At 47.9% G+C, this 21998-nt stretch overlaps 1 protein-coding gene across 1 annotated transcript in view; it reads left to right on the top strand.

Annotated features, from left to right (window-relative positions):
• The window catches only part of LOC138765298 (LIM homeobox transcription factor 1-alpha-like), a 301003-nt gene that overhangs the window by 264533 nt on the left and 14472 nt on the right, over positions 1–21998 (top strand). The window contains exon 4 of the mRNA XM_069942342.1: positions 3829–3998. Coding sequence (XP_069798443.1) covers positions 3829–3998 — 170 coding nt within the window. The remainder of the gene's footprint in view (positions 1–3828; positions 3999–21998) is intronic.

The following is a 21998-nucleotide window of genomic DNA, read 5'->3' as shown; positions in this document are numbered from 1 at the left end:
GGGAATTGGAGGCCAATTAAATTTTACACTGGACTGGGGTCACTGTGAGGGAGCAGCGCTTTATAGTGCCAGGTGTATAAAGCTTTTGGTGCTTCTTGTGTTGAACAAACAGTTTGCAATGCTGCCATTTACCTCGATGTCCATGGTGGACCTTGCTAATTGATGTGGGCTGCTCTGGTCCAGAACAATAGACGCCACTGTCAGCTCATTGTCTGATTCGCTTCTGCTGTATGTGTGCTTTGGCAACCTCCATGATGTCCACCCTGAAGATGGTTGCCTCCATGGTTCACACATGGTCACTGGCAGAAGTGAAACCGGAAGTGACACCGACCTGAGCCGTCATCCCCGGGTTCCCACCATGCTGTTCTCTGTGACTGGAAGTGGGGCTGGAAATGACGTGGTCCAAGATGGTGGCAGCTGCTGTCTGCACGTGGACCTGCTTACCCTTGAGTTGTGTCCTTTTCTTCCACAGCTGGAGCAGGTTGCGCTTCTGGCAGGACAGTTCTACCACGGGTATTTCATCTGGCCGCAGTAATAGTATTTCAAGTGTTTGACGATAGCGGCTGCTGTTTGGGACCCCACATCCCAAGATGGCAGCGCCTGTGGTCCCCATGTGGCAGCTGTGTTGCAGGAGGAGTAAGCCTTTGTGTTCTTTTGGGCTGTCTCTAGTGATTTGGTGAGATTGACCACATCTTGCAGGGTTCAATCGCCCTTCTCCAAGAGCCTTTGTCTGATATAATCAGACTGAGACTGGCCACACATGCTCCCCTGATCAGTTCCTCCTGGTAGACAGCTGCTGTAACATTGGTACAGCCACAAGTTCTCCCCAGTTCCCACATGGCCCAAACGTATTCATCAAAAGACTCACCAGGTGCTTGTCGATGTCTGCCCAGGAGGTATCTAGTGTGGATTATGTTCTTCGGGGCCAGATACTGCTTTTGCAGGAACCCCATGGCAGCTGAGTAAATCTCATAGTCTCTAATCATCCGGAAAATGCGGGGCTGACCTGTCCAAACAGTAGGTCTCTCTTGTCGACTTCTTCCTGAATATCGTGTCGCCTCATAAAGGCGTTCAGGTAGTGCAACCACTGGTCGAATTTTATGGAGGCATCTGGAGCCTTAGGGTCAGTTTCAACTTCTCCACTCAAATAGCCTTGTCCGTGACATGAAAGTATAGCAATTAAATTGTAGCGCTATCAATTAGACCTGACAGGCCAGAGTCGAGTCCAATTCCAAGGCAGTACTGAGGGAGGGGATTGAGTGGTACTGCCTTTATTAGGGAACCTGGAGGGGGAGGAGTTACAATATCGGGGGCAGCCTGTAATACAATGTCTGTAACACAGTGTTCCACCATAATAGTGCATGTGTGAATATCTAAGTTGGGAAGAAGGTCTCTACTTCAACATAATAAAGATAAGAGGATATGATCATAAAATGCGTATTGCCCTTCGTTCTACTTTGAGAATGTCAGCACAAACAAGGCTCATGGTAAAGTCCATGAAATAAAACATTGAACATGGAAATCTACACCATTCGGCCCCCAGTGTTGAGCCAGCCTAGTAACCTACTCCAACAACCGACTAGAACTTTCCTATTGCATGACCCTCCATTTTTCTCAGTTCCATATGCCTATTTAATTGTCTCTTAAAATATCCTGTTATACCGGCTTCCAAATCATCCTCGCTGTACTTTCTCCCAGACACATTAAAACTATGCCCCCTCATGTTAAGTTTCATTTTCAAATGGGCAGATCCAATTAGGAGAAGTAGTTTGAAGGATTAATTTCAAGTGCTAACTGCATAGTTTGTAGAAAATACTACACAAATTAAATAGTTATCTGTTTTTTTATCAAACCAGCCATTGAAGGCACAACAATGCAATATTGGGTATTCATTCAGGAGAATTCTCTGAAACCAACCAGGGAAGCAATATATTTTGACCTTGTGTAGCAAGGCACAAATAATTATCGGACCATCAGGCATTCTCATATGTTTAAATTCAGTTTGAGATGGACACAATTCATCCTGCAGCTGGTGACTTGAAAATCAATAAAGCCATTTGTAAATGTATGAGGGACAACTATCTGAGACAAATTGGAAAATTTGACTAAAAGGGTTGTCTATGGGTAATCAATGTAAGAAAATTGTCTTTGGCTTTAGCCAAACATAAACATGAGGAACAACACCTGGACAGAGTTAAATCTGACAGCATCTGCATCAATCTTCCCAATTTCAGGGAACCTTCTGCCTCTATCCAGCTGCACTGTCTCCATCTCTTCTTTACGTACTTCCGTGCTTACAATTCTCTCCAACTCTCTCCGTTTTCTAGTGGTCTTTCCCTCTACTTGTCCTTCCTCCTCTCCCACCTTCTGTCCAATACTCTACCAACCCTTCCTCAGCTTCATTTCCCCCTTTATACACATGTGAATATCAATTCCTTTTCATCGTGTTAAAATGTGGCAATTCACATTGTTAACTGATCATCTCTACACACAGATGCTACATGGCTTGCTTGCTGAGTTCTTACAGCAACTCATTGTTTGCTCACAAAAATACCACAACCTCCAATGCGTATTCTATTGCAAACAATAACAATAATAAATTTATTGTCATACACGTTGTACAAGGTACATAGGCACTGAAATTCTTACTTGCTGCTGCCGAACAGGTATTTCATGAAAATAGGTTGGTGTACATAATTGAATTAAAATGAGGCAATAAATGCAAAGGATAGATTGACAACAAATATTGACACTTATCCAAGTGCAAGAAAAAAAATTGACTGCAACAGTGTAAAATGTCCTTCTGTGATGTTGGAGCAGTCCCTGAGTAGTGTAATAAGGTGGGGTTGGTGGGGTGGGGGGAGGGGGGAGTTCAAGAGACTTATCATGGTTGGCAAAGGAACTTGTTGAAACTTGAGATGCAACACATGAACAAGTTGGAGAAACTCTCCTCTCCTCCCCACACGCCCCCCCCCCACCCCACCAACCACCTTTTAATTCAGGTGCCTGTGCCTGCCTGTTTTTGCTAATACATTGATGAAGGGCCCCAGCCTGAAATGTTAGTTATCATTTACTACCCATTGATGCTGCATGACCTGCTGAGTTATTTGTGTATTCCCCTTGACCCCAGCAGATGCAGATTCAAGTTGTTTGACTTGAACCCAGAGGTGCTGGACTCCAAGATTCTGAAATATGATTCTACAATGGGGGATAAAGGCGGTTAAGGATAGTGTCGAATTTGTTTATGATTCCAAGAGTGGTACTCAGCCTGAAGACTGGAAGGATATTCAGATGCAGTGTGTGACTAGATAAGTCAGAAATACAAAAGCCTGGTGGAAATCAGGCTCATAAACCCTACATGGTCCCACCTCCATCTCCAAGATGCAGATTCAAGGTAAATTTCATTGCCTTCTTCCACTCTGCTGTTTCCCTCTGCTATACAGGAGGCAGAGAAGCCCCCCTCTGATGCTTTGAGTAAGGTACTTGTTGAGATGAGGGAAGAAGGTTCTTCAACCAACAGCAGGTAGTGTTGGTCACTCTCACTGCTCATGGGAAATGAACATAGCATTTGGTCTGAGTTGTTCCATGACTAAATCCAATGAGTGGAGTGGAGGCTTCTGATTGCTACACCTTGTGAAACTGGGATGCTGCAGTAGGCTCAAGATGAGATTCAGTGTGTTATTTTTGAATGACTCTGAGGCCAAGACCATGCTCGGGGAAGAGATTGCTACCGAATATGTAACGAAATGTGGAACTAAATGGATAATACTGTACCTGCGGGGTGAGGCCCGACTGATCATTCACTTCCCTCTTCCCCTTCCTCTGCAGCAAAAAGTGATGATGAAGATTGCACTGACAAACTGGGGCAGCTACAGTGCAAAGGAGGCGAGGACTTCAAAGACCCTAAAAGACCCAAAAGACCCCGGACGATTCTCACCACGCAACAAAGACGTGCCTTCAAGGCATCATTTGAAGTGTCATCCAAGCCTTGCAGGAAGGTAGGGGAAGCAAGTGAAAAGGTGGGAAAACCTCCCTTCCAAGATTCTCTGGTCTCCTCCCAGGATATCCCTCAAATACCTGCTAGTGACTTGAGGCAGGAGTCTTTAGATGGCCCAGTCTCCTTTTTGCTTGGTTAGAGGGTAGAGTGTTGAGGATAGAAGTAATGCAGGAGAAGATGTTGTTGCCCCTGGGATGCCAGGAGAAGTATCCCATTGACAGGACCCACCAATTAAAGGTTGGGCTCCCAGCTAGATGCACTTGTACATAATCCTTTGGTGATCCAACATTGGGCCTTGGGAGGAAACATTAATATGAAGGATGGACATGAATCAAGGTGTGCACTTGTCACATGGTGCCAAAGATAGCAGCAAACTAACTGGACAAGTCCAGAAAAGGTTTCCCGGAACAGTATTCATTCTTCATCCATGCTCAGCTATTTAGCGCACATCAACTCTATTCAGACACAGCTACTCAGGTAGGACAGTAAACTACATAACAAACCAGAAACTACCTCATCTCTCCCCCAATTCTGACCTGGGTAGTCCCTCAGTACATTCCCAAGACTGACCGAGGTACTCCCTCAATTCTGCCTCAGTAGTGACCTGGGTACTCCCTAAATACTGCCCCAGTACTGACCTGGGTCCTTCCTCAACAGTGCCCCAATACTGATCTGCGTATTTCTTCAATACTACCCGAATAGTTACCTGGGTACTCCCTCAGTAACTCACCAATAGTGACCTAGGTACTCTCTCTGTACAGCTCCAGTAGTGACCTGGGTACTCCCTCAGTACCTTACAATAGTGACCTGGGTACTCCCTCAATACTGCCCCAATAGTGACCTGGGTAATCCCTCAGTACCTCCCCAATATGACCTGGGTACTCACTCAATACTGCCCCAATACTAACGTGGGTTAATCCCTGTGTACTACCCCAATTGTAACCTGGGTACTCCTTCTGTACTACCTCTATAGTGACCTGGGTACTCACTCTCTACTACCCCAATAGTGGCCTGGGTACTCCCTCAGTACCTACTCAATAGTGACCTGAGTACTCCCTCAGTACAGCTCCAATAGTGACCAGGGTACTCCCTCAGTACCCCATCAATAGTGACCTGGGTACTCCCTCAGTACCCCATCAATAGTGACCTGGGTACTCCCTCAGTACAGCTCCAATAGTGACCTAGGTACTCCCTCAGTACCTCCCCAATATGACCTGGGTACTCCCTCAATATTTCCCCAATAGTGACCTGGGTAAGCCATCAGTACCTCCCCAATATGACTTGGGTACTCCCTCAATACAGCCCCAATAGTAACGTGAGTTACTCCAACTGTACTATCCCAATTGTAACGTGGGTACTCACTCTGTACTACCCCAATAGTGACCTTGGTTCTCCTTCAGTACCTCCCCAATAGTTAAAGGGTACTCCCTCATTACATCTCCAATAGTGACATAGGTACTCCCTCAGTACCTCCCCAATATGACCTTTAAACTCCATCAGTACAGCTCCAATAATGACCTGGGTATTCCCTCTGTACTACGCCAATAGTGACATGGGTACTGCCTCTGTACTACCCAAACAGTGACCTGGGTACTCCCTCAGTACAGGTCCAATAGTGACCTGGATACTCCTTCTGTACTACCCCAATAATAACCTGGGTACTCCCACTGTACTACCCCAATAGTGAACTTGGTTCTCCTTCAGTACCTCCCCAATAGTTAAAGGGTACTCCTTCAGTACATCTCCAATAGTGACTTAGGTACTCCCTCAGTACCTCCCCAATATGACCTTTAAACTCCCTCAGTACAGCTCCAATAATGATCTGGGTATTCCCTCTGTACTACGCCAATAGTGACATGGGTACTGCCTCTGTACTACCCAAACAGTGACCTGGGTACTCCCTCAGTACAGGTCCAATAGTGACCTGGATACTCCTTCTGTACTGCCCCAATAATAACCTGGGTACTCCCACTGTACTACCCCAATAGTGACCTGGGTTCTACCTCAGTACCTCCTCAATATTGAATGGGTACTCATTCATTACAGCTCCAATAGTGACCTGGGTACTCCCTCAGTACAGCACCAATAGTGACCTGGGTACTCCCTCAGTACAGCTCCAATAATGACCTGAGTACTCATTCTGTACTACTCCAATAGTAATCTGGGTACTCTCTCTCGACTACCCCAATAGTGATCTGGGTTCTCCCTCAGTACCTCCCCAATAGTGACCTGGGTACTCCCTCACTACTGCCCCAATAGTGACCTTGGCAATCCCTCAGTACCTCCCCAATACGACCGGGGTACTCCCTCAATACTGCCCCAATAGTAACGTGGGTTATTTCCCTCTGTATTACCCCAATTGCAACCTAGGTATTCCCTCTGTACCACCCCAATAATGACATGGGTTCTCCTTCAGTACCTCCCCAAAATGACTGGGTAATCCCTCAGTACATCTCAAATAGTAACCTGGGTACACCCACATTACAGCTCCAACAATGACCTGGGTACTCCTTCTGTACTACCAGTATAGTGACCTGGGTACTCACTCTCTACTACCCCAATAGTGACCTGGGTTCTCCCTCAGTACCTCCTCAATAGTGACTGTGTAGTCCCCGAGTACAGCTCCAATAATGAGCTGGGTATTCCATCAGTACCTCTTCAATAGTGACCTGGGTACTCCCTCAGTACAGGTCCAATAGCGACCTGGGTACACCCTCAGTACCTCCTCAATAGTTACTGGGTACTCCCTCAGTACAGCTCCAATAGTGACCCGCGTACTCCCTCAATCCCTCCACAATAGTGACCTGGGTACTCCCGCAGTACAGCTCCAATAGTGACCTGGGTTCTCCCTCAGTACCTCCTCAGTAGTGTCCTTGGTACTCCTTCAGTACAACTCCAATAATGACCTGGGTACTCCCTCAGTACCTCCACAATAATGACCTGGGTACTCCCTCAGAACTGCTCCAATAGCGACCTGGGTACACCCTCAGTACCTCCTCAATAGTGACCTGAGTACTCCCTCAGAACAGCTCCAATAGAGCTGGGTACACCTTCAGTAACTCCACAATAGTGACCTGGGTACTCTCTCAGTACAGCTCCAATAGTGACCAGGATACTCCCTCAGTACCCCATCAATAGTGACCTGGGTACTCCCTCAGTACCCCATCAATAGTGACCTGGGTACTCCCTCAGTACAGCTCCAATAGTGACCTAGGTACTCCCTCAGAACCTCCCCAATATGAACTGGGTACTCCCTCAATATTGCCCCAATAGTGACCTGGGTAAGCCATCAGTACCTCCCCAATATGACTTGGGTAATCCCTCAATTCAGCCCCAATAGTAACGTGAGTTACTCCAACTATACTACCCCAATTGTAACCTGGGTACTCACTCTGTACTACCCCAATAGTGACCTTGGTTCTCCTTCAGTACCTCCCCAATAGTTAACGGGTACTCCCTCAGTGCATCTCCAATAGTGACTTAGGTACTCCCTCAGTAGCTCCCCAATATGACCTTGAAACTCCCTCAGTACAGCTCCAATAATGACCTGGGTATTCCCTCTGTACTACGCCAATAGTGACATGGGTACTTCCTCTGTACTACCCAAACAGTGACCTGGGTACTCCCTCAGTACAGGTCCAATAGTGACCTGGATACTCCTTCTGTACTACCCCAATAATAACCTGGGTACTCCCACTGTACTACCCCAATAGTGACCTGGGTTCTACCTCATTACAGGTCCAATAGCGACCTGGGTACACCCTCAGTACCTCCTCAATAGTTACTGGGTACTCCCTCAGTACAGCTCCAATAGTGACCCGCGTACTCCCTCAATCCCTCCACAATAGTGACCTGGGTACTCCCGCAGTACAGCTCCAATAGTGACCTGGGTACTCCCTCAGTACCTCCTCAGTAGTGTACTTGGTACTCCTTCAGTACAACTCCAATAATGACCTGGGTACTCCCTCAGTACCTCCACAATAATGATCTGGGTACTCCCTCAGAACTGCTCCAATAGCGACCTGGGTACACCCTCAGTACCGCCTCAATAGTGACCTGAGTACTCCCTCAGAACAGCTCCAATAGAGCTGGGTACAGCTTCAGTAACTCCACAATAGTGACCTGGGTACTCTCTCAGTACAGCTCCAATAGTGACCAGGATACTCCCTCAGTACCCCATCAATAGTGACCTGGGTACTCCCTCATTACAGGTCCAATAGTGACCTGGATACTCCTTCTGTACTACCCCAATAATAACCTGGGTACTCCCACTGTACTACCCCAATAGTGACCTGGGTTCTACCTCAGTACCTCCTCAATATTGAATGGGTACTCATTCATTACAGCTCCAATAGTGACCTGGGTACTCCCTCAGTACAGCTCCAATAGTGACCCGCGTACTCCCTCAATCCCTCCACAATAGTGACCTGGGTACTCCCGCAGTACACCTCCAATAGTGACCTGGGTACTCCCTCAGTACCTCCTCAGTAGTGTCCTTGGTACTCCTTCAGTACAACTCCAATAATGACCTGGGTACTCCCTCAGTACCTCCACAATAATGACCTGGGTACTCCCTCAGAACTGCTCCAATAGCGACCTGGGTACACCCTCAGTACCTCCTCAATAGTGACCTGAGTACTCCCTCAGAACAGCTCCAATAGAGCTGGGTACACCTTCAGTAACTCCACAATAGTGACCTGGGTACTCTCTCAGTACAGCTCCAATAGTGACCAGGATACTCCCTCAGTACCCCATCAATAGTGACCTGGGTACTCCCTCAGTACAGGTCCAATAGTGACCTGGATACTCCTTCTGTACTACCCCAATAATAACCTGGGTACTCCCACTGTACTACCCCAATAGTGACCTGGGTTCTACCTCAGTACCTCCTCAATATTGAATGGGTACTCATTCATTACAGCTCCAATAGTGACCTGGGTACTCCCTCAGTACAGCTCCAATAGTGACCCGCGTACTCCCTCAATCCCTCCACAATAGTGACCTGGGTACTCCCGCAGTACAGCTCCAATAGTGACCTGGGTTCTCCCTCAGTACCTCCTCAGTAGTGTCCTTGGTACTCCTTCAGTACAACTCCAATAATGACCTGGGTACTCCCTCAGTACCTCCACAATAATGACCTGGGTACTCCCTCAGAACTGCTCCAATAGCGACCTGGGTACACCCTCAGTACCTCCTCAATAGTGACCTGAGTACTCCCTCAGAACAGCTCCAATAGAGCTGGGTACACCTTCAGTAACTCCACAATAGTGACCTGGGTTCTACCTCAGTACCTCCTCAATATTGAATGGGTACTCATTCATTACAGCTCCAATAGTGACCTGGGTACTCCCTCAGTACAGGTCCAATAGTGACCTGGATACTCCTTCTGTACTACCCCAATAATAACCTGGGTACTCCCACTGTACTACCCCAATAGTGACCTGGGTTCTACCTCAGTACCTCCTCAATATTGAATGGGTACTCATTCATTACAGCTCCAATAGTGACCTGGGTACTCCCTCAGTACAGCTCCAATAGTGACCCGCGTACTCCCTCAATCCCTCCACAATAGTGACCTGGGTACTCCCGCAGTACAGCTCCAATAGTGACCTGGGTTCTCCCTCAGTACCTCCTCAGTAGTGTCCTTGGTACTCCTTCAGTACAACTCCAATAATGACCTGGGTACTCCCTCAGTACCTCCACAATAATGACCTGGGTACTCCCTCAGAACTGCTCCAATAGCGACCTGGGTACACCCTCAGTACCTCCTCAATAGTGACCTGAGTACTCCCTCAGAACAGCTCCAATAGAGCTGGGTACACCTTCAGTAACTCCACAATAGTGACCTGGGTTCTACCTCAGTACCTCCTCAATATTGAATGGGTACTCATTCATTACAGCTCCAATAGTGACCTGGGTACTCCCTCAGTACAGGTCCAATAGTGACCTGGATACTCCTTCTGTACTACCCCAATAATAACCTGGGTACTCCCACTGTACTACCCCAATAGTGACCTGGGTTCTACCTCAGTACCTCCTCAATATTGAATGGGTACTCATTCATTACAGCTCCAATAGTGACCTGGGTACTCCCTCAGTACAGCTCCAATAGTGACCCGCGTACTCCCTTAATCCCTCCACAATAGTGACCTGGGTACTCCCGCAGTACAGCTCCAATAGTGACCTGGGTTCTCCCTCAGTACCTCCTCAGTAGTGTCCTTGGTACTCCTTCAGTACAACTCCAATAATGACCTGGGTACTCCCTCAGTACCTCCACAATAATGACCTGGGTACTCCCTCAGAACTGCTCCAATAGCGACCTGGGTACACCCTCAGTACCTCCTCAATAGTGACCTGAGTACTCCCTCAGAACAGCTCCAATAGAGCTGGGTACAACTTCAGTAACTCCACAATAGTGACCTGGGTTCTACCTCAGTACCTCCTCAATATTGAATGGGTACTCATTCATTACAGCTCCAATAGTGACCTGGGTACTCCCTCAGTACAGCACCAATAGTGACCTGGGTACTCCCTCAGTACAGCTCCAATAATGACCTGAGTACTCCTTCTGTACTACTCCAATAGTAATCTGGGTACTCTCCCTCGACTAACCCAATAGTGATCTGGGATCTCCCTCAGTACCTCCCCAATAGTGACTGGGTACTCCCTCAGTACAACTCCAATAGTGACCTCGGTACTCCCTCAGTACCTCCTCAATAGTGACCTGGATTCTCCCTCAGTACCCCCTCAATTATGACCTGGGTACACCCTCAGTACAGCTCCAATAGTGACCTGGATACTTCCTCAGTACAGCTCCAATAATGACCTGGGTATTGCCTCTATACTACCCCAATATTGACATGGGTACTCCCTCTGTACGACCCCTATAGAGACCTGGGTACTCCCACTGTACTACCCCAATAGTGACCTGGGTTCTTCCTCAGTACCTCCTCAATAGTGACTGGGTATTCCCTCAGTCAGCTCCAATAGTGACCTGGGTACTCCCTCAGTACAGCTCCAATAATGACCTGGGTACTCCTTCTGTACTACTCCAATAGTAACCTGGGTACTCTCTCTCGACTACCCGAATAGTGACCTGGGTTCTCCCTCAGTACCTCCCCAATAGTGACCTGGGAACTTCCACAATACTGCCCCAATAGTGACCTGGGTAATTCCTTAGTACCTCCCCAATATGCCCTGGGTACTCCCTCAGTACTGCCCCAATAGTAACGTGAGTTACTTCCTCACTACAGGTCCAGGCCAAAGATTTTGGCAGTTTTCTTACTGCCAAAATGTTTGGCCTGGAAGTCAGCCTGAAGAAAACTGAGGTCCTCCATCAGCCAGCTCCCCACCATGACGACCAGCTCCCCCACATCTCCATCAGGCACACAAAACTCAAAATGGTCAACCAATTTACCTATCTCGGCTGCAACATTTCATCACATGCAAGGATCGACAACGAGATAAACAACAGACTCGCCAAGGCAAATAGCGCCTTTGGAAGACTACACAAAAGAGTCTGGAAAAACAACCAACTGAAAAACCTCACAAAGACAAGCGTATACAGAGCCGTTGTCATACCCACACTCCTGTTCGTCTCCGAATCATGGGTCCTCTACCGGCATCACCTACGGCTCCAAGAACGCTTCCATCAGCGTTGTCTCCGCTCCATCCTCAACATTCATTGGAGCGCCTTCATCCCTAACGTCGAAGTACTCGAGATGACAGAGGCCGACAGCATCGAGTCCACGCTGCTGAAGATCCAGCTGCGCTGGGTGGGTCACGTCTCCAGAATGGAGGACCATCGCCTTCCATAGATCGTGTTATATGGCGAGCTCTCCACTGGCCACCGTGACAGAGGTGCACCAAAGAAGAGGTACAAGGACTGCCTAAAGAAATCTCTTGGTGCCTGCCTCATTGACCACCGCCAGTGGGCTGATATCACCTCAAACCGTGCATCTTGGCGCCTCACAGTTCGGCGGGCAGCAACCTCCTTTGAAGAAGACCGCAGAGCCCACCTCACAGACAAAAGACAAAGGAGGAAAAACCCAACCCCCAACCCCAACCAACCAATTTTCCCCTGCAACCGCTGCAACCGTGTCTGCCTGTCCCGCATCGGACTTGTCAGCCACAAACGAGCCTGCAGCTGACGTGGACATTTACCCCTTCCATAAATCTTCGTCCGCGAAGCCAAGCCAAAGAAGAAAGGAAGACAGGTCCAATAGTGACCTAGGTACTCCCTCAGTACCTCCTCAATAGTGAATGGGTACTCCCTCAGTACATCTCCAATAATGAGCTGAGCACTCCTTCTGTACTACTCCAATAGTAACCTGGGTACTCTCTCTCGACTAACCCAATAGTGATCTGGGTTCTCCCTCAGTACCTCCCCAATAGTGACCTGAGTACTCCCTCACTACTGCCCCAATAGTAACGTGGATTACTCCCTCTGTATTACCCCAATTGCAACCTGGGTACTCCCTCTGTACTACCCCAATAGTGACATGGGTTCTCCTTCAGTACCTCCCCAATAGTGACTGGGCATTCCCTCAGTACATCTCCAATAGTAACCTGGCTACGCCCACAGTACAGCTCCAATAATGACCTGGGTGCTCCTGCTGTACTACCAATATAGTGACCTGGGTACTCACTCTCTACTACCCCAATAGTGACCTGAATTCTCCCTCAGTACCTCCTCAATAGTGACTGTGTACTCCCCGAGTACAGCTCCAATAGTGAGCTGGGTACTCCCTCAGTAACTCCTCAATAGTGACTGGGTACTCCCTCAGTACAGCTCCAATAATGATCTGGGTATTCCATCAGTACCTCTTCAATAGTGACATGGGTACTCCCTCAGTACAGGTCCAATAGTGACCTAGGTACTCCCTCAGTACCTCTCCAATAATGACCAGGGAACTCCCTCAGAACAGCTCCAATAGTGACCTGGGTACAACATCAATACCTCCTCAATAGTTACTGGGTACTCCCTCAGTACAGCTCCAATAATGACCTGGGTACTCCCTCAGTACCTCCTCAATAGTGTCCTTGGTACTCCCTCAGTACTGCCCCAATAGTAACGTGAATTACTCCCTCACTACAGGTCCAATAGTGACCTGGGTACTTCCTCAGTACCTCCTCAATAGTGTCCATGGTACTCCCTCAGTACAGCTCCAATAATGACCTGGGTACTCCATCAGTACCTCCTCAAGAGTGACCTGGGTACTACCTCAGTAGAGGTCCAATAGTGACCTATGTACTCCCTCAGTACTTCCGCAATAGTGACCTGGGTACTCCCTCAGTACCCCCTCAATTATGACCTGGGTACATCCTCAGTACAGCTCCAATAGTGACCTGGGTACTCCCTCACTACCTACTCAATAGTGACTGGGTACTCCCTCAGTCAGCTCCAATAGTGACCTGGGTACTCCCTCAGTACAGCTCCAATAATGACCTGGGTACTCCTTCTGTACTACTCCAATAGTAACCTGGGTACTCTCTCTCGACTACCCCAATAGTGACCTGGGTTCTCCCTCAGTACCTCCCCAATAGTGACCTGGGTACTCCCACAATACTGCCCCAATAGTGACCTGGGTAATCCCTTAGTACCTCCCCAATATGCCCTGGGTACTCCCTCAGTACTGCCCCAATAGTAACGTGAATTACTCCCTCACTACAGGTCCAATAGTGACCTAGGTACTCCCTCAGTACCTCCTCAATATTGAATGGGTACTCCCTCAGTACCGCTCCAATAATGAGCTGAGTACTCCTTCTGTACTACTCCAATAGTAACCTGGGTACCCTCTCTCGACTACCCGAATAGTGACCTGGGTTCTCCCTCAGTACCTCCCCAATAGTGACCTGGGTACTCCCACAATACTGCCCCAATAGTGACCTGGGTAATCCCTTAGTACCTGCCCAATATGCCCTGGGTACTCCCTCAGTACTGCCCCAATAATAATGTGAATTACTCCCTCACTACAGGTCCAATAGTGACCTACGTACTCCCTCAGTATCTCCTCAATAGTGAATGGGTACTTCCTCAGTACAGCTCCAATAATGAGCTGAGTACTCCTTCTGTACTACTCCAATAGTAACCTGGGTACTCTCTCTCGACTACCCCAATAGTGATCTGGGTTCTCCCTCAATACCTCCCAAAAAAATGACCTGGGTACCCCCTCAATACAGCTCCAATATTGACATGAGTTCTCCCCAATAGTGACTGGTTACTCCCTCAGTACAGCTCCAATAGTGACCTGAGTATTCCCTCAGTACAGCACCAATCATGACCTGGGTACGCCTACTGTACAACGCCAATAGTAACCTGGGTATGCCCTCCGTACTACCCCAATAGTGACCTGGGTTCTCCCTCAGTACATCCTCAATAGTGACTGGGTACTCCCTCATTACAGCTCCAATATTGACCTGGCTACACACTTGGTACAACTCCAATAGTGACCCTGGGTACTCCGTCTGTCAGCTCCACTTGTGACCTTGGTACTCATTCAGTACCTCCTCAATAGTGACTTATGTACTCCCTCAATACTTCCTCAATAGTTACATGGGTACTCACTCATTACCTTACCTTCCCTCTGTTCCTCCCCAATAGTGACCTGGGTACTCTCTCAGTACAGCTCCAATAATGACCTGGGTACTCCATATGTACTACCCCAATTGTGACCTGGGTTCTCCCTCAGTACCTCCTCACTAGTGACTGGGTATTGCCTTGGTACAGCTCCAATAATGACCTGGGTACTCCATCAGTACCTCCTCAATAGTGACCTGGGTACTCCGTCAGTACAGGTCCAATAGTGACCTAAGTACTCCCTCAGTACATCCCCAATTGTTTCCTGGGTACCCCCTCAGAACAGCTCCAATAGTAACTTGGGAAAACCCTCAATACCTCCTCAATAGTGACTTGATACTCCCTCATTACAGCTCCAATAGTGACCTGGGTACTCCCTCAGTACCTCCTCAATTGTGACCTGGGTACTCCCTCAGTAATAGTCCAATAGTGACCTGGGTACACCCTCAGTACCTCCACAATAGTGTCCAGGGTACTTTCTCAGTGCAGCTCCAATAGTGTCCTGGGTGCTCCCTCAGTACCCCCACAATAGGGACCTGGGTACTCTCTCAGTACCTCCCCAATATAATCTGGGTACTCCCTCAATACTGCCCCAATAGTAACGTGGGTTATTCCCTCTGTACTACACCAATTGTAACTTGGTTTCTGCCTCTGTACTACTGAAAATAGTGCCCTGGGTTCTCCTTCAGTACCTCCCCAATAGTGACTTAGGTATTCCCTCAGTACCTCCCCAATATGACCTGGAAATTCCCTCAGTACAGTTCCAATAATGACCTGCGTATTCCCTCTGTACTACGCAAATATTGTCGTGGGTAAACCCTCTGTACTACCCAAACAGTGACCTGGGTACTCCCTCAGTACAGGTCCAATAGTGACCTGGATACTCCTTCTGTACTGCCCCAATAATAACCCGGGTACTTCCACTGTACTACCACAATAGTGACCTGGGTTCTACCTCAGTGCATCCACAATATGGAATGGGTACTCATTCATTACAGCTCCAATAGTGACCTGGGTACTCCCTCAGTACTGCTCCAATAGTAACGTGAGTTACTACCTCACTACAGGTCCAACTGCACGAAAACCAACAAGGTCGGGTCAGATACAGCAATGAGCTCTCTGAACCCTTCTCCATTAACAATGGCGTGAAGCAAGGCTGTGTTCTCGCACCAACCCTCTTTTCAATCTTCTTCAGCATGATGCTGAACCAAGCCATGAAAGACCCCAACAATGAAGACGCTGTTTACATCCGGTACCGCACGGATGGCAGTCTCTTCAATCTGAGGCGCCTGCAAGCTCACACCAAGACACAAGAGAAACTTGTCCGTGAACTACTCTTTGCAGATGATGCCGCTTTAGTTGCCCATTCAGAGCCAGCTCTTCAGCGCTTGACGTCCTGCTTTGCGGAAACTGCCAAAATGTTTGGCCTGGAAGTCAGCCTGAAGAAAACTGAGGTCCTCCATCAACCAGCTCCCCACCATGACTACCAGCCCCCCCACATCTCCATCGGGCACACAAAACTCAAAACGGTCAACCAGTTTACCTATCTCGGCTGCACCATTTCATCAGATGCAAGGATCGACAATGAGATAGACAACAGACTCGCCAAGGCAAATAGCGCCTTTGGAAGACTACACAAAAGAGTCTGGAAAAACAACCAACTGAAAAACCTCACAAAGATAAGCGTATACAGAGCCGTTGTCATACCCACACTCCTGTTCGGCTCCGAATCATGGGTCCTCTACCGGCACCACCTACGGCTCCTAGAACGCTTCCACCAGCGTTGTCTCCGCTCCATCCTCAACATCCATTGGAGCGCTCACACCCCTAACGTCGAGGTACTCGAGATGGCAGAGGTCGACAGCATCGAGTCCACGCTGCTGAAGATCCAGCTGCGCTGGATGGGTCACGTCTCCAGAATGGAGGACCATCGCCTTCCCAAGATCGTATTATATGGCGAGCTCTCCACTGGCCACCGTGACAGAGGTGCACCAAAGAAAAGGTACAAGGACTGCCTAAAGAAATCTCTTGGTGCCTGCCACATTGACCACCGCCAGTGGGCTGATAACGCCTCAAACCGTGCATCTTGGCGCCTCACAGTTTGGCGGGCAGCAGCCTCCTTTGAAGAAGACCGCAGAGCCCACCTCACTGACAAAAGGCAAAGGAGGAAAAACCCAACACCCAACCCCAACCAACCAATTTTCCCTTGCAACCGCTGCAATCGTGTCTGCCTGTCCCGCATCGGACTGGTCAGCCACAAACGAGCCTGCAGCTGACGTGGACTTTTTTACCCCCTCCATAAATCTTCGTCCGCGAAGCCAAGCCAAAGAAAAAAGACAGGTCCAATAGTGACCTAGGTACTCCCTCAGTTCCTCCTCAATAGTGAATGGGTACTCCCTCAGTCCAGCTCCAATAATGAGCAGAGTACTCCTTCTGTACTACTCCAATAGTAACCTGGGTACCCTCTCTCGACTACCCCAATAGTGACCTGGGTTCTCCCTCAGTACCACCCCAATAGTGACCTGGGTACTATCTCAGTTCAGCTCCAATAATGACCTGGGCATTCCACCTGTACTCCCCCAATTGTGCCCTGGGTTCTCTCTCAGTACCTCCTCAAAAGTGACTGGGTACTCCCTCAGTACAGCTCCAATAGTGACCTGGGTATTCCCTTAGTACCTCCTCAATATTGACCTTGGTACACCGTAACTACAGGTCCAATATTGACCTAGGTACACCCTCAGTATCTCCCCAGTAGTGACCTGGGTACTCACTCAGAACATTCTAATAGTGACCTGGGTACACTCTCAGTACCTCCACAATTGTGACCTAGGTACTGTCTCAGTCAGCTCCAATAGTGACCTGGGTACTCCCTCAGTACAGCTCCAATAGTGACCTGGGTACTCCCTCAGTATCTACTCAATAGTGACCTGGGTACTCCCTCAGAACATCTCCAATCGTGACCTTGGTACACTCACAATACCTCCACAATAGTGACCTGAGTACTCTCTCAGTCAGCTCCAATAGTGACCTGGGTACTCCCTCTGTACTACCCCAATAGTGACCTGGGTTCTCTTTCAGTACCTCCACAATGTGACTGGGTACTCCCTCAGTACAGCTCCAATAGTAACCTAGGTACTCCCTCAGTACCTCCCCAATAGTGACCTGGGCATTCTCTCAGTACAGCTCCAATAGTGACCTAGGTACTCCTTCAATACTTCCCCAATATGACCTAGGTACTTTCTCAATACTGCACCAATATTGACCTGTGTAATCCCTCATTACCTCCCCAATATAACCTGGTTACTCCCTCAGTAGAGCTCCAATAGTGACCTGAGTATTCCCTCAGAACAGTTCCAATAATGACCTGTGTACACCCTCAGTACCTCCTCAATAGTTACTGGGTGCTCCCTCAGTACAGCTCCAATAGTGATCTGGGTGCTCCCTCAGTACCCCGTCAATAGTAACCTGGGTACTCCCTCAGTACAGCTCCAATAGTGACTAGGCACTCCCTCAGTACCTCCCCAATATAATCTGGGTACTGCCTCAATATTGCCCCTATCGTTACCTGGATACTCACTCATTACCTTACCAATAGTGACCTGGGTGCACCCTTAGTACCTCCACAATAGTGACCTGGGTACTCTCTCAGTACAGCTCCAATAGTGACCTGGGTTACTCCCTCTGTACTACCCCAATAGTGGCCTGGGTTCTCCTTCACTACCTCCCCAATAGTGACTGGTTACTCCCTCAGTACAGCTCCAATAGTGACCGAGTATTCCCTCAGTACAGCTCCAATAATGACCTGTGTACACCCTCAGTACCTCCTCAATAGTTACTGGGTGCTCCCTCAGTACAGCTCCAATAGTGATCTGCGTGCTCCCTCAGTACCTCCTCAATAGTGACCTGTGTACTCCCTCAGTACAGGTCCAATAGTGACCTGGGTACTCCCTCAGTACTTCCTCAATAGTGACCTTGGTACTACCTCAGTACAGATCCAATAGTGACCTAGGTACTCCCTCAGTACCTCCCCAATAGTGACCTGGGTACTCCCTCAGTACCTCTTCAATCGTGAGCTGGGTACACCCTCAATACTGCCCTAGTAGTAACCTGGGTCACTCCCTCTGTAGTACCCCAATAGTGACCTGGGTTATCCTTCAGTACCTCCACAATAATGGCTGGGTACTCCCTCAGTACAGCTCCAATAGTAACCTAGGTACTCCCTCAGTACCTCCCCAATAGTGACCTGGGCATTCTCTCAGTACAGCTCCAATAATGACCTAGGTACTCCTTCAGTTCTTCCCCAATATGACCTAGGTACTTTCTCAATACTGCACCAATAGTGACCTGTGTAATCCCTCATTACCTCCCCAATTTAACCTGGGTACTCCCTCAATACATCCCCGATAGTGACATGGGTTCTCCTTCAGTACCTCCCCAATAGTGACTGGTTACTCCCTCAGTAGAGCTCCAATAGTGACCTGAGTATTCCCTCAGAACAGCTCCAATAATGACTGGTGTACACCCTCAGTACCTCCACAATAGTTACTGGGTGCTGCCTCAGTACAGCTCCAATAGTGACCTGAGTTCTCCCTCAGTACCTCCACAATAGTGACCTGGGTACTCCAGCAGTACAGCTCCACTAGTCACCTGGGTACTTTCTCAGTACAGGTCGAATAGTGACCTATGTACTTCCTCAGTACCTCCCCAATAATGACCTGGGTACTCCCTCAGAACAGCTCCAATAGTGACCTGGGTATACCCTCAGTACCTCCTCAATAGTGACCTGGGTACTCCCTCAGTACCCCCTCAATAGTGACCTGGGTACACCCTCAGTTCTGCTCCAATAGAGACCTGGGTACTCCCTCAGTATCTACTCAATAGTGACCTGCGTACTCCCTCAGAACAGCTCCAATAGTGACCTCGATACACTCTCAGTACCTCCACAATACTGACATGGGTACTCTCTCATTCAGCTCCAATAGTGACCTGGGTACTCCCTCAGTACCTCCTCTATAGTGACCTGGGTACACTCTCAATACTGCCCCAATAGTAACCTGGGTAACTCCCTCTGTACTACCCCAATAGTGGCCTGGGTTCTCCTTCAGTACCTCCCCAATAGTGACTGGGTACTCCCTCAATACTGCTCCAATAGTGACCTAGGTACTCCTTCAGTACTTCCCCAATATGACCTAGGTACTTCCCCAATACAGAAAAAATAGAGACCTGTGTAATCCCTCAGTACCTCTGCAATATGACCTGGATACTCCCCCAATACTTCTCCAATTGTGACATGGGTTCTCCTTCAGTACCTCCCAAATAGTGACTGGTTACTCCCTCAGTACAGCTCCAATAGTGACTTGAGTATTCCCTCAGTACAGCTCCAATCATGACCTGGGTACGCCTTCTGTACAACCCCAATAGTAACCTGGGTACGCCCTCTGTACGACACCAATGGTGACCTGGGTTCTCCCTCAGTATCTCCTCAATAGTGACTGGGTACTCCCTCAGTATAGCTCCAATAGTAACCTGTGTACTCCCTCACTACCTCCCCAATAGTGACCTGGGCACTCTCTCAGTACAGCTCCTATAGTGACCTGGGTACTCCCTCTGTACTACCCCAATAGTGACCAGGGTTCTCCTTCAGTACAGCTCCAGTAGTGACCTGGATACTCCCTCAGTACAGCTCCAATAATGACCTGGGTACTCCCTTTGTACTACCCCAATAATGACCAGAGTACTCCCTCTGTACTACCCCAATAGTGACCTGGGTTCTCCCTTAGTACCTCCCCAAAAATGACTGATGTACTCCCTCAATACTGCCCCAATAGTTACCTGGGTACTCCGTCATTACCTTACCACTAGTGACTGGGTACTCCCTCTGTACAGCTCCAACAGTGACCTTGGTACTCCCTCAGTACCTCCCCAATAGTGATATTGGTACTCTCTCAGTACAGTTCCACTTGTGACCTTGGTACTCCCTCAGTTCAGCTCCAATACTGACCTGGGTTCTCTCTCAGTACAGCTCCCATACTGACCTGGCATCTCAGAGCAGTCAAAATTTGGACATGTGCAGCAGTTTGGATATGGGCTCACTGTCCAATTGCGGTTGGTTGTGGGATGGAATGAGTGTGGAAGATGTGGGTGATTATTACTAAATCTGTAATGCTAAGTTCACAGTAAACCTGGAGTTTTGTAGTAAGTAATGATGGAATTTGAAAAGGAAATATTTTAAAATATAAGTGAAGGGAGTGCACCCAAAGATATTGACATGCAAGATCAAGGAAAATCTGAAGTACATTAAGGGAAAGGAGATAATAAGGCAGGAGATGTATATTAGATTGAAAAGATATACTGGGTGTGGAGGCAGATTGTGGTTGCAATTGAATACTCTGCAGAAAGGGAAGAATACTTTTGCCAATATTAAAGAGGAAATATGTCTGATATTGGGACAGATAAGTGTGGAGAGGATCTATTTTGATGTCTGTCATCTTTACCGATGGATAAGTCACTATAACATACAGTATGTGTGGGTTGTGCCAGAAATATAATGGATTGCCATAGTGAAGACATGTTTGTCTCTTCTAGTATTCTTCAAAGACATGCATTTGCCACATGTACACATCACTCCGTTCTCTGCACCACATTGCTTTCCCATTTTTGATTCCTACCATATTAATATTTAACTTATGGAGAGGTTTTCCGAGTCTTTGGTCTTCTCAGGGGAGTTGTTGGCATTGAATCCATTTCTTCCCTGAAGCAGGGTGTCACCTTGAATTAATTCAGTCCTGTTCCCACTGAATCAACTGTTTGAAGGCATTGATGATCACATAACCTTTTGTTAATCTCTGGTACATCTCTCGATGGATTTAAGTGATTTACATGTCACTTCTAATCCTGTCTCACATTTTCACAAGATATCTCTTAAACTATCTCTCCAACATCTCATTCCCAAATGTCAAATTGTTTCTTCCGTGCCTTTAGTCATAATTTTCTTTCTGTCTTCTTTGTGTCTCTTCTACTCTCAAGATTTGGCTAAACAAAACTTAGGTAGTTCTATTCTGAGTCTTGGACATGGTTACAAACTAAATGTTGTTAATTAATACGTCATAGTTAAAGCAATTAAACACACACACACACACACACACACACACTCACACACACACACACACACACACACACACACACACACACGAAGTGTGTGTGCGTTTGTGAGTGCATGCATACCAATAAGTACAAGACTGTGTGTGTGAATGTATTTGTTGTGCATTGGAAAGTTGGTGTGTCTTTGTCCTGACCTTGGTGCATGTGTTTGGATTGGTTGTAACCCATTGCATGTGCCATTAGTGCAAGGGTAGATGGCATTTTTGGGTAAAACATCTCAAATATTTCAGCTATATCCACCTCCAACTGGACAGGCACATC

Source organism: Narcine bancroftii, chromosome 5 (assembly GCF_036971445.1).
Source record: "Narcine bancroftii isolate sNarBan1 chromosome 5, sNarBan1.hap1, whole genome shotgun sequence".
Taxonomy (NCBI): domain Eukaryota; kingdom Metazoa; phylum Chordata; class Chondrichthyes; order Torpediniformes; family Narcinidae; genus Narcine; species Narcine bancroftii.
Note: the sequence above shows the minus strand (reverse complement) of the source record. Positions and strands in the feature narration are given on the sequence as shown.